Below are 13,797 nucleotides of genomic sequence, written 5' to 3'. Positions count from 1 at the left end.
GAGTTGTGATCCCTTGGAGGAGGATAGGCATTCTGGTTTTGGGTGTTTTCATCTTTTTTGTGCTGGTTTCTTCCCCTCTTTGTGGATTTAGCTACCTGTGGTCTTTGTAGTTGGTGACTTTCGGATGGGGTCTCTGAGTGGACATCCTTTTTGTTGATGTTGAAGTTATTTCTGTTTTTTAGTTTTCCTTCTAACAGGCCCCTCTGCTGTAGGATTGCTAGAGGTCCACTCCAGACCCTGCTTGCCTGGGGATCACCTGCCATGGCTGCAGAACAGTAAGGGTTGCTGCCAGTTTCTTCTTCTGTTATCTTTGTCCCAGAAGGATACCTGCCAGGTGTCAGCCTGCGCTCTCTTTTATGAGGTGTCTCTTTGGATATACAGGGGTTGGGGAACTGCCTGAGGAGACAGTCTGTCCCTTATAGGAGCTCAGGTGCTGAGCTGGGAGCTCCGTTGTTCCATTCAGAGCTGCTGAGCAGGTACGTTTAAGTCCGCTGCAGTGGAACTCATAACTGCCTTTTTTCCCAGCTGCTCTGTCCTGGGAAGGTGGGGCTTTATTCATAAGTTCCTGATGTGCTGCTCCCTTTTTTCAGAGATGCCCTGCCCAGCAAGGAGGTACCCTAGTCACAGTCTGCCAGCAGAGGTGTTGCTGAGCTGCCGTGGGCTCTGCCCAGCTGCTGTGTGAACTTCTTTGTGGTTTTGTTTATAGAGGTATAGTTAGAACTGCCTCAGTAATGGCAGTCTGCCTCAGTAGTGGCAGACTCCCTCTGTAGTGGCGGACTGCCTCGGTAATGGCAGACACCCTTCCCCCGACAGCTGGACGGTCCCAGGTCCAGCTGCACTTGCTGCAAAACTCTCAGTCCAGAGCGTTTCAGATTGCTGGTCTTTGTCGGAGTGGGACCTGCTGAGCCATATCACCTGGCTCCCTGTTTTCAGCCCCATTTTTTTCAGTTGAATTGGTGGCTCTGTGTCCCAGGTGTCCCAGTCACCAATTGAAATGGCCTCCCAGATTTGTGTGAGTTTTTGTGTGGAGACCTGTTGCGCTGGCTGAAACAGCCTTGCTGAAAACTCATGGCATTTTTCAGCCCGGGAATTTCCTGGTCTGTGGGCAATAATAACTCATTTGGAAATGCGGTGATCGCTTACCCTCTGCGTTGTTCTCACTGGGAACTGCACTCCAGCGCTATTCCTATTCGGCCATCTAGGATCCGCCACTCCCAATGTCTTAGCTCCTTTTTTTTTTTTTTTTTTTTTGCTTTATTGTTTTTGACCTCCTTATTTTGCAGGAAATGCATAACTAAAAGGGAAAACGCTCCTTGTATTTCCCCTTTCATGAAGATGTTGCTTATGTCACCATTAAAGCACAATCATGAGAAATAGTTAATCAGCACATTAAATAGGGTAGAAGGATGCTCTTCCCACCTATTTCCAGATTTTAAACCTGACAGAGATCAGGGGTTACTAAGAAGGAAATGAAGAATGACACAAACACTGTCTCTCCTTCTACCCTTCTTTCCCACTCCCACTCGAGAAAATTCATGGTATTCAAAGGTTTATTTTCTGGTAAATGTTTAGGAACTAAAATGTTATAAGATTCTGCACATGAAAACTTTGTTAAAACTTTTTAAAATACAGTTTTCTCATTCCAGATAAATTTCTCAGTGTTTCTCTCTAATTCTTCACAATTCTGTAGTTCAAATCTTTTTCTTCTGTGTTGCTTCAAAGAGTTATAATTTTAGCTCTCATGTTTAGGTCTTTGATCCATTTTGAGTTAATTTTTTATATGATATAAGATAGGGATCTAACCTCACTCTTTTGCATATTCAGTTTTCTCATAACCATTTGTTGAAAAGACTGTCCTTTTCCCATTAAATGATATTAGTACCCTTGTTGAAAATTGTTGATGATAAGCTTTATTTCTGGTCAGTCTTTTCTATTCCATTGGTCTATATGTCTGTCTTTATGCCAGTACCATATTGTTTAGACTACTATAGCTTTGTAGTAAGTTTTCAAATACAGAAGTGTGCGAAATCCAATTTTATTATTTTTTCAAGATTGTTTTGACTAGGTTCCCTTGAGATTTCACATGAATTTTAACATGGATGTTTCTGTTTTTGGAAAAAAAAAGTCATTGGGATTTTAATATGGATTGCATTGAATCTATAGATCACTTGGGTGGTGTACCATCTTAACAATATTGTTCCCCAATCCATGAACAATGGATGCCTTTTCATTTATTTGTACCTTCTTTAACTTCTTTCAGCAATGTTTTACAGTTTTCAGTGCACAAGTCTTTTGCTTCCTTGGTTAAGTTTATTCTTTATGTTCCTATTTTAAATTGAACCATTTCCTTAGGTGTTTTTTCTCAGATTGTTCATTGTTAGTGTATAGAAATACAACTAATTTTTGTGAGTTGATTTTGTATCCTGGAACTTTACTAAATTTGTTTATTAGTTCCAGCAGGTGTTTTTCTGGAGTTTCTTTGGGATTTTCTACATATAAGTTGCCTTCTGCAAACAGATAATTTTACTTCTTCCTTTCTACTTTGGATGCCTTGTATTTCTTTTTCTTGCCTACACAAAAATTTTTATTTTCCTACCACATTGGACAATTAATGTTTATTATCTTTAGGTTAACATTACTAAATATACTTTTTAATCTCAATTGCAATTTTGTGAAAATACTTTCTTGGTGCTTTATATGATTCTTCTTGTCTTTATCTTTATCTGTCATTTTCCATTTTCTTGATCTTTGCTTTCATTTGGTCTGCCTCTATACTGTTGTCTCATGATTATCTGAGTCTTCTGCCAGTTTCCTCCTAAAAAATCCCTTCTGCTGTGAAACCTTTACTAAAGACAAATACCTTAGTAATTATTTAAAATTCTCATTTTAATGTCTTTATATTTATTTGGACTAGATATGCTTCAACATTATTTACGGCATTTCAGTTTACAGAGGAACCTTGATAGATGGGTTTTCTCTTTACCATTAACATTCCTGTGAGATACATCCGATTGCTCTTATCCCCCTCAACCACCTGCCTCCCAAGTGATCATGGGAAGAATTCGTGAGTATAGATAGTATTGTTCTTTCTTCAAAATAGACCCCATATGGTTAATACTTTATAACTTAGGACTCTTAAAAAAAACCCAACAAGGCCAGGCGCAGTGGCTCACGCCTGTAATCCCAGCACTTTGGGAGGCCGAGGCGGGTGGATCACGAGGTCAAGAGATCGAGACCATCCTGGTCAACATGGTGAAACCCTCTCTCTACTAAAAATACAAAAAATTAGCTGGGCATGGTGGCGCGTGCCTGTAATCCCAGCTACTCAGGAGGCTGAGGCAGGAGAATTGCTTGAACCCAGGAGGCGGAGGTTTCGGTGAGCCGAGATCACGCCATTGCACTCCAGCCTGGATAACAAGAGCGAAACTCCATCTCAAAAACAACAACAACAACAACAACAACACAAGAGTTAAATTGGTAAAAGAATGACTGAAAATAAATTCTAATGGCTGGGCATGGGTGGCTCATGCCTGTAATCCCAGCACTTTGGGAGGCTGAGTAGGGCAAATCTTTTGAGCCCAAGGAGTTCCAGACCAGCCTGGGCAACATGGCAAAACCCTATCTCTACAAAAAAAAAAAAAAAAATACAAAAATTACCCAAGCATGGTGGCACATGCCTATGGTTCCAGCTACTCGGAAGGCTGAGGTGAGAAAATCACTTGAGCCTGAGAGGCGGAGGTTGCAATGAGCTGAGATCACAGCACTGCATTCTAACCTGGGCGACAGAGCCAGACCCTGACCCTGTCACACACACATGCACACACAGACACACACACACACACACACAATAATAATTTTAAAAAAAGGAAAAAAGAAAAGAAATTCTACTTTTACCACACATGTTGATATGATCACAGATGAGGCCTTGATTTGTATTTCATTACAGCTTTTTTTCTTAAGAAAGTTCTCTCTTAATGACTAGCTTGCATGTGGTGTTTGTAGATTCTCTAATCCAGTGTTCACAAGCTTTAGTGTGCAGCACAATCACCTGCAGGGCTTGCTGAATACAGGTGCTGGGTCCCCACCCTCCAAGTGTCTGATTCAGCTTATCTGGGGTGGGGCCTGATCATTTGCATTTCTGACAAATTCCCAGGTGATATTATACTGCTGGTCCAGACACCACATTTTGTGAACCCATGGTCTAAAGAATACTGTTTAACTTCCATTCTGTACCACGTATTTGTTATTTTCTAACTTAGACCATTTTGATTTGGATACTATACTAAGGCATAACATATTATATTTTCTTCAGCATTATTCCCTTCTCAATTAAAAGATAATAATTGGTGATATCACAGTTCTCATCCCCTTAGACATCTTTGTTTTACTACTCCCATGCCTCAACATATACACACAATTAATTCAGACTTCTGAATCATGCTGAATCTGTGATGACAGTATGACAGCAGCAAAAACAATAATAACAGCTAGTGTTTATAGAACATTTATTCTGTGTTAGGCACTGTTTTGAGGATTTTATTTGAATTAATATAACCCTCATAAATTGTCTTTGATGTTATTAACCCAAAATAGCTGGTGAAAGGAACAGGCACAGAAAGGCTCTTACAGCTAGGAAAAAAATGAAAGAAATGGGAATCTAACCTAAGCTTTCTGGTTTCAGAGCCCTTACCCTTCATTCCTACACTCTCAAACTCCTCACTACTGTGCTGCCATGTTATGCTGCCTCTATAGTATGTCTGAAATGACTTTCTTACTTTGTTTTCTGTAGCCATAGCCCTCACTACTCCATGTAGTAATAAACTTAATAGGTGAGCTATATCACTGTATCCAAGCACTGTGCTTAAATAGTTATACATGTTTTGAATTAGTTAAGCTTATAACAATACTATGACTTTATGAGCAAACTGAGTCTTGGTAAGGCTAAATAACTTGCCGAATTTCTTACTACTCATATGTGCTGAAATCAATACTTAAATTTTTCAGATCACTCTACTTATCCTGTAAGCCAGTGTGCATCCATTGGCTCAACCTCTGCTGGATTCTGTAACTCAAGTCATTGAGGGCATAAGAATCGATGTTCCCAGTGTCATTTCCAGTCACTTCTTTGAGCAGTAGTTTCTGTTATCTCTTACATCACAATAAAATGCGAGGTTTGGGCTTCAGATTGTTCCTACCCATCTCATCTCAACCACTTTATTTCTTCTTTTAAGTATCAGAGAAAACCTTTTAATGCGGAATTCTCTTATATGAATCATCTTATGTACCATTTTTTACAATGAAACATATTAAAATTTCAGGCTTCCAGGTAAAATATTGTGGCCCATCTTCCAACTTGCCCTTTTATGTTCTTCACCAAGCAATATTATGACTATTGTACAACTTGTCATATCTGTGATTGTGCCTCCTGTGTTTGACTGACTTACAAATAACACTAGTTTCCTATGACTTGGATGAGAACACCATTATCATCTACCTTATAAAATAATTTAACTTTATTATTAGACATGCACAGGACCCCATGGATGAGGAAAGAGGTTAAGAGTAGATAGAAGAATAAATGTCTCCTGTAAAATATAAAGATAACCTCGGTTGGAATTTCCTGAGAAGGGAAAATGAAGAAGTTTGTATATATTGAGCTTCATAGATCTAAAATAGCTCTCTTTGCTGGAGAATTGTATATTTTAGTAAGAGGTTTTATTTTTTTCCTAAATCTATTTAATTTCTGATTAACACCATATTCATTCTTCACTGTCTTCAGCTGTTTCCTTTTTTCTTTATAATCTCTAGAACTCTGATCTTTCCCCTGACTTCATCTCATAATTCTTGTACTCTCCTCATACCTCCCTTAAGTTCTCCTGCCATCCTTCAATTTTTTTTTACATTTCTACCCTAAGTTTCTGCTCTGTCTACTAGCCCTGAATTTCATTATAAAAAACATGTTTTTAAGATTTTAAGATATATAGAGTCCCTTGAACAGGGACCTAGCGCGCTGTCTTTGTCAGAACTCAGCAGGTAAAACAGTTATTCTGATGCCATGACAATGCTTTAATAAAATTCTAGTAAAGGACTTAAGAGCTTTAAGGATTAAATTACTATATAATCATTTTTTCCTATACTAAGCAGTATTGAATAAATAAACTATTTTATTATTTTTAAGTCTGTTGGTGAAATGATAATGAAAGAGATTCTAATATTAGCTATTAGTAGCCTACATATATATAATCACTTGAGATCTTTATTTGTGATAATGATTTTTAAAAAACAGGCCCAAGTCTCACACTCATAACAGAGGTGAGAGTTCTACTATTCCAAAGCTTACTTTTGACAGAACCATACTCTTAGGAGTCTTAATGTTACAGCTTTGTTGCCATAGAGACAGTAACAGGCTTTTATTATTAATTTTTAACACACACTTAAAATATACGTAGCTAAGATTAAAAGTTCGACTTAGTTGTCTGTTGGTTTTGAGTATTGACACATTTTGAAAATAATTTCTATATTCTTCTAATACTTGATTTTTATCCTTCAAAGAAAATGAAGATTTCTGGCCATTGTGATGACAGAGTTGTATATTACTTTTTACCGGGTCTTTTAGGAATAACGTAGAATCTCTTGTGGGTCAGTAATGGATGAAGATTTTGAAGAACATGCAGAAATTTTTGAAAAAAATAATATGATCTTAGACACTCGCATGTCTTGGCCACCTATGGTTATGACATTAATATATAATTTCAAATTCAACTAATACTTTTGTGACAGTGCTGTGCTAAGCCCTTTCACCTATTATAGTTTATTTAATAGAACCCAGTTTAAAAGCACCCAAGCAATCTTTGTTTTTTAACTTTTAAAATATTTAGCTGATTATTGGAATGTATGTCAATAGAGTTTCTGAATTGTCCCCTAAAAATTAGTAAATTAAATGTATACATACTTTCAGTAAGTAAAACTTTCAACTCATGAGTTACACTTTATTCCTTACAAGAATGAATGGATTCCATGACATGAAATACTACTATTCCATAGGGCTCATGATTACATTGGTAACTAAATCACATCTCTTTAGCTTCTGTTGTCAAACTAGCATGGCCTAGTTAATATTTTAGTCCACCAACAGTTTTGACTTCTTATATTAATGGCTGAGAAGTAAGGTAATTGATTTTCTTGTTAAGCTCCGTAGATTAGGCCTGATGGCTTATATTTAATCCTACTTCTGGTGTTTATCATGACCGAATATTAGAGTAGTTATTTCTGGATAACAAAAACCTTTTGATTGCAATTATTATAAACAAAACTTTAAAATGTAGTCCTGTGCTTTCCTTAGTTAATATCTGTATTTAATGGCAAAAGAAGCCAAGATAAGAAAGCTCTTTGCTTTATGAAGAGAGAGAAAATAACTAAAAGTAACAATCACAATTTATGCTAATAGTTTTGAATATTAGATTTTAGCTTTTCCAGTTTTCAGTGACTTTTAACGAGGAGACCCATCTCCTCTATGAAGAATGCAGTTAGTTTTTTTTCTGGCTCAAAAAATAGGGTAACCTGATCTGAGTCTGACAGAGTGTGTCGTTCATTTAAGTGCTTCCATCTGTTGCCTGCTGTTCCCCTTACTCATGACCCCTCTGTGTTTCTCTCTTTCCCTTTTTCCTTCTCTTTCCCTGTTTCTCTTTCCTTTTTCTCTCTCCCTTCCTTTCTTTCTTTCTCTCTTGCTTTCTCTCTCTCTCTCTTGCTCTCTCTCTCTCTCTCTCTCTCTCTTGCTTGCTCTCTCTCTTTTTGTCCTTAGCCCCTCTGAGGAAGGCAAAGTTTGTTGAGAGCCCACGAATTCCAGAATCCGAGCTTGGCTCACCAACCCTCACTTCAGCTCAGAAACTGGACGTGGATGCATACTGCCCTGGTAAGCATGCATGCAAAGTGTCTGCTTTGAAAGAGGGAGAACTGGATCAGGCCCATCCAGCAGAGCAGTATTTTGCATGTATACTACTCATAAAAACATGTTACCTCTTTTGCAACTGATTGCATATTCTTCTTAATAGAACATAGTTTTTACTGAATGCCCTATTTTGACTTTGATACAATAATGAGAGTAAGTATTGAAAATAATTTCAAAGGTAATTTTCAAAAGAATTAAGATAATGTTGGTAGATAAGTAGTTTTAGGTAAGTAGGATTACTTTTATGATTTGAGATACTTGAAGAAATTTTGCTGTGGCCATGTGCAAACAGGAATGTTGAAGATGTGAGTAAGAATATTCATTCAACACTAGACACAAAAGTGTTGTATGCAACACTTTTGCATACAGCCTTTATGTCTAATTTCTATTGGATTTTTGGATAGTTATAGAAAATACTTGTGATGCTGGAAACATTAAACTTGAATTAAAAAAGAAATATTACAGGTTTCCGAGATAGATTTCTTTTGGATACAGATACTCAGATAGAAATACCTCTTGTGAATGGCCTGTAAACACATGTGGGAGTTCACTAAAACCCTTCTTGTGTGGGAGCCAAACTGAGAAAGACTCATTATCAATGCCTAGATTCTTTCAAACTTAGATGAGTTGCCTGGCAACATCCTTTACACTTTCTCTACAGTGAGTCTATAGAGCTGTGTCAGAAATGTTCACAGCTCTAGCTGAGTATACAGATTATAGCATTAGTAAAGGACCTTGGAAGACTTGGTTTTAGGTCTTTTGTTTATTCCTGCTCATTAAAATTGATGTTAAACCACAGTGAATACAACTACTACATATTTACAGCATTGAGGGGTCAGCAGAGTAAAATGATTCTTAATTCTGGGGACGGTATCAGTAGTTGTGATCTGAAATGTCAGTATAATATACCTTTGAGGCCAGATAAGACATGGTAAAACAAAAAAACAAAACAGTAGAAGAAAACTTGGGCCAAACCTCATAAAATGAGAGACAGTTGATTTTATGAGTCCGTTTTGAATACTGAAAGACCTTGGGGATTTTGCTTTTCTTCTGGATATTGAACCCCGGGCTTCATCCACTCTTAGAGATAATCATTCTTTTCTAAATCAATCACAGTTTTGTATTAGGAACCAGCTTTTCTGTTTCCAAAAGGAACAAAATAACTCTTTAAATGGTACTGCAGCACAGGATTAGAAGAATCATGTTTTGAGATACTGTCACACTTCTTGGGCAATGGAATATTATGCTTTGCATGTCTTCATGCATATTTTAGTGTTAAAAGCAAAATATGTAAGTGTGCTAATTTTCTAACCCTTTCTTGAGTTTTAGAAGGCAAACCCTATCAGAGGCCTTTTCTTTTCCAGATTTGCAAGTGAGAATGACTGTCATGGGGGCCTAATCTTTCACTTCCTGATTGCCCATCTGACATCCTTAATCTAATTTAGCTAAAGTCTTATTCAGGTGATTATTTATGAATATTTTCCACAGGCACGAATTTGTTGTTGAATTAGAATTGAACCAAACTAAAGCTTGGTTATGATTTTTAGAAAGCAAGAAAGAAGCTAAAACATAGTATCAAAGTGCTGCTAAAACAAAACCCAGTCTTTTCTTATCTGAAACAATCTTAAAGCATAGAAACCTTATAGTGATTTGCTCTTTTTAATCAAGTTATTAGATGCTCTGAAAATTAGTTTCTACCACGATAAGAATGGTAATCTGAGGGTTAAAGCTGTCATCTCTACATAGTACCAAAAATTAACAATAACCAAATGAATGGATGAGTATACTCACAAAACAAACACATTTCACATTTTTATGCAAATTTTAGTATTATAAAGTGAAATAGTACTAAAATTTTGAATTTCTTTTACGTAGGATTTACTGATACCACTGATTATATTTTATTGTACATTCATGCAGAGTAATACAGTTAAGTCTACTAGTGTCCTGATACCTTCCTATCTGCCTGCTTTACTCAGTATTACCTGAAAATTTAGGAAAATATTGTGTTTCATAGAGGCAACAATCATAAACTGAAGGTTAGAACAGTGGTTTTCAAAGTTTAACTTACTTCAGAATTACCTGGAGGATTTCTCCAAATGCAGATTGGTGGGCCCCCAGAATTTCTTAGTCAGTAGGTCTGGAGTGGGTCAAGAATTTGCATTTCTAACAAAATCTCAGATCGTGCTGAAGCTGCTGTTTGAGATTCCATGCTTTGAGAACCAATTGGGTTACAGGCTGCTGCAGGCTACTCACTGTACAGTCATTGTTCAGTGCTTCAGTGATGCTGACAGTCTGTGGGGTTCCTTCCACCACTATTGATATCTAGAGAGTAACCAGCAATGTTGTTTCTGTGTTATCTAAACTAAAACCTTTTGGTACCTGTATTTTAGGTTGGAAGAATAAAGCTTTTGTGCGTGAGAAATGGACTTAGTACCTGACATCTGTGTACCCATGTCTAACTACTCTTTGTTGTCCTACATGTAAAAGGAAATTGTTGATCAAACCAAACGAATTCACTGATGGTTAGTCTAAAAGGATAGGAAAAGCTACTCTGGAGTATAGCTGTGGAGCCGAAATATTAAATTGAGTGATTCATTATATAGCATTAGTCTCTACAATATCTAATTAAAGTTTTACTATTCCTTGAGTTACATTTGTTGTATGCAAAAATGTGAGAAAAATACAAGCAAACAGTATGTTTTGGTCTTGCAGCTACAACTGTGGAGATGATTGATGGTGTTAAGTAAACCACCAGAATTAAGGAGATGTTCCAGGAATTGTGTTTGTTGTCTCACAGTGGGGAAACTAAGATCTACTGATTTGTCTAGGGTCACAAGCAGGATTTATTGTTCAAGTCTTGAAGTGGACACAATATAGTCCAAAAATATATTGCCCTCTAATCCTGTTACTGTGTAAATTCCATGAGCATTCCTTACTGCCCTTAGATTTAGAAGCAGAAAATTAAGTATGAGATAGAGTTATATTCTATTTTTATGAAAAAGAGTAACCAACTGTTAGTGATTTCAATAAATCAATTTCCAAAATAAGAGAATAGATTCATCCTACACTCTATCATTTTTCTATCTACAGTATTACTTATTAGTTATGTGATTTGGGGCAAGTCACTTAACCTTTCTACCTATTCCTTTATCTGTAAAAATGGAGATGATAATTTTAAATCAGTCTAATATATATAAAGCACTTAGAAGAATGCTTGGCTCATAGTCACTGCTCATAAATGTTAGATGATTTTATTATTTTTGTAGTGATGATCCTGAGATATAGGACAAGATCTTAATCAGAAAAAATATTAAAGGTTTAGGGTCATTTTTAGTTAAATGAGTCTTACTGCACTTCAATTCTGATTTTTCTCTGATTAGTCTACAGTCTGGAGCATGTCACTTAACTTTTCCATGCCTCAGTCTTCTGTCACAGCAACATTATATATAGCATGACATTATTTCTATAATTTAACAAATTATGTTTTTATATAGATACATGAATATACATTCATAGGAAAAAATTTCTAGAAGAATACACCAGACCGTACCACTGGTTATCTAAGGAGAGGAGACTTGGAATTGTTGGAAAGTTAGAGTAGGATTGGTGAGATAATGTTAGTTAGCAGAGGTTATATCTGGTTGGTGGCATTACAGGTAGTTTTAATCTTCTTTTTTGGGCAGCATATATTAGTGAATAAGAGCTTATGTTCTAGCATTAGATCTAGGTTTAAATTTTTTCTCTTCCACCTACTAGCTATGTGACTGATAAAAACAGACCTATCTTAAAAAAAAAAAAAAGACCTATCATCTCATAGGATTGTTAAGTGAAACAGAGTTTAAGTGAAATAATGTATATGCCACATGCTTAGCTCAGGCAAAATAAATAAGAGACACTAGGACCCTTTCTGTTACTCATCATCATTATCTTTTCTGCATTTTCTAAAATTTTCACAATGAACTTCTATTGAAAATTTTCAGTAATCAAATGACAGTAAATGATGGTGATATTCTTTGTTTTTTACACATTGTAATATAAAATTTCAAGTATAAAAGTGACCTTTGACACAGATGGTAGGCCAAGTTGACAGTTTTATAGGACTTCTGACTACATGTGAATAAAAGGTTAAGGGCCAAAGCCCAGACCAGTCTTGAAATAGGCAGGCTTTTATCAACACCAAATACATTCAGAGGAATTTGAGATTAATCTTTTTATATGGATTCTTTTAAATCTCTTAAAAAATGGTAGTGTCTGTCAAAGGACAGTGATATTTAAGGTGACAACAAAATTAGCATATATTTAAAACTCAGAGAAAACAGTTTGATTATAGTTAGTGCATATTCATATTTATATGTATTCTGCACTTGTAAAAATTTTGTTCATTTGGATTTTTTATCTGTATTTTATCTTATACTGCATTCTGTAGTATAAGTACAAGCCATTGTAAACAAATAAAATATTTTATATAAAGTGAGTAGTTCCTTGAAATGTCTTTTCCCAGCTCCTGTATAGTCATGGTCATTTCCATTAAAATCAAAGGATGATTTTTTTTTCATTTTATTTCTTCCATTTTAAAAATTTCCAAGAACATCATCAAATGTTATCTTTATCCTAAATAATTAAACATGCTTCTTTTGGTTTTGCTACAAACTTTGTGCTTGTATTTAAAATCTTCTGTATGATTTTGCGTTGTCCTATAAGTACCAAGAGCCTTTTCCTCCTATTTCAGACCTTTTATTATATTGTGTTTGTGTTCTACTTTATTGTAAATACAGTAAGTATGAAATAGAATTTTTAACCCAAGTTAAATTGGTGAGCTTTAGGGAGAGTCTGAGCCCTTTAAAAGTATAAATAAAAGCTTGCTACATGTACATATGTACTTTTCCCAAATACGAGTTCTCAAAATAGTTGGTAACCTCCCTTGCACCAAGGAAAAAGAAAGAAGAAATGCTATTATAAAGGTTGAAATTTAAAAAAAAAAATGCTGGTAATGATAGAACAACAAGAACAAAAAGCTAAAAGTTGTATAGTGGATAAACTTGAGAGGAGGATGAAAAAGGAAATAATGGAACTGTGGGATTGACCTATCAGGATATGAAGTCTAAAGTAGAGATTGGAAGACAGACAGAGAGATAAACAGAAATAAGTTGTGTATCAGAGATACAAGATACTGCCTTATTACTGGTTATGAAAATAAGCATAGAGGCAGGGTCTCACAATTTCGCCTAGGCTAACAATTTAGAATTCCTGGCCTCAAGTGATTCTCCCACCCAGGCCTCCAGGCGTGAGCCACCGTGCCTACCTTACTTTGAACATTTTTAGGTGTTTTTCTGATCTATAGTTTTTCATTGTTTGTGATGCGAGTTTTAATCTTCCCTAATTAATGAAATTTTAGGGAGGGGATCAAGGGCATTTGTGTTCCTCCTCTTTGGTAGGTCCAGTTTCTAGGTCTAAGGGAACTTCAGAGAACAACCTCATCCTCTGCTTTGGGAGAGGCAAAGGATTGAGAGATGGGAAGTGGAGGGGGGAGGCCAGAAAGCCCTTGAGGCTGCTTCTTTAGTTCAGTATGTCAAAAGACTATATTTTGGGGTATTATTTTTTGTGCCCCAACAGTTAGAAGGTTAATAATCTCATCACACTAACTTCTAGATTAACTTTTCTAACATGTTTTGCATCATAAAATCTGGAGGCTTGGCCTCTGAATTGTGTTTAGATCTGTAATTTAGTTAGATATCCAAAGGGGCAATATTTTAACTAACTGTAAAACCATTTTAACTTCCAGCTTTTGAAGAAGTAAAATGCTGTAGTTTAAAGTAAAATGCCAGTGGTTTAGAGGCAGACGCCTG

General features: G+C 36.1%; 1 protein-coding gene across 13 annotated transcripts in view; it reads left to right on the top strand.

Moving 5' to 3' along the window:
• The window catches only part of TANC2 (tetratricopeptide repeat, ankyrin repeat and coiled-coil containing 2), a 446,013-nt gene that overhangs the window by 195,034 nt on the left and 237,182 nt on the right, over window positions 1–13,797 (top strand). For 8 of the 13 annotated variants that reach the window (XM_064369384.1, XM_064369382.1, XM_064369381.1 and 5 more), the window contains one exon: window positions 7,802–7,912. The exons of the other annotated variants lie outside the window; for them this stretch is intronic. In XM_064369384.1, the coding sequence (XP_064225454.1) occupies window positions 7,802–7,912 (111 nt within the window). The remainder of the gene's footprint in view (window positions 1–7,801; window positions 7,913–13,797) is intronic. 13 annotated transcript variants of the gene reach the window in all.

This window comes from Aotus nancymaae, unplaced genomic scaffold (genome assembly GCF_030222135.1).
Source record: "Aotus nancymaae isolate 86718 unplaced genomic scaffold, 86718_ANA_hifiasm-v0.15.2.pri h1tg000089l, whole genome shotgun sequence".
Taxonomy (NCBI): domain Eukaryota; kingdom Metazoa; phylum Chordata; class Mammalia; order Primates; family Aotidae; genus Aotus; species Aotus nancymaae.
Note: the sequence above shows the minus strand (reverse complement) of the source record. Positions and strands in the feature narration are given on the sequence as shown.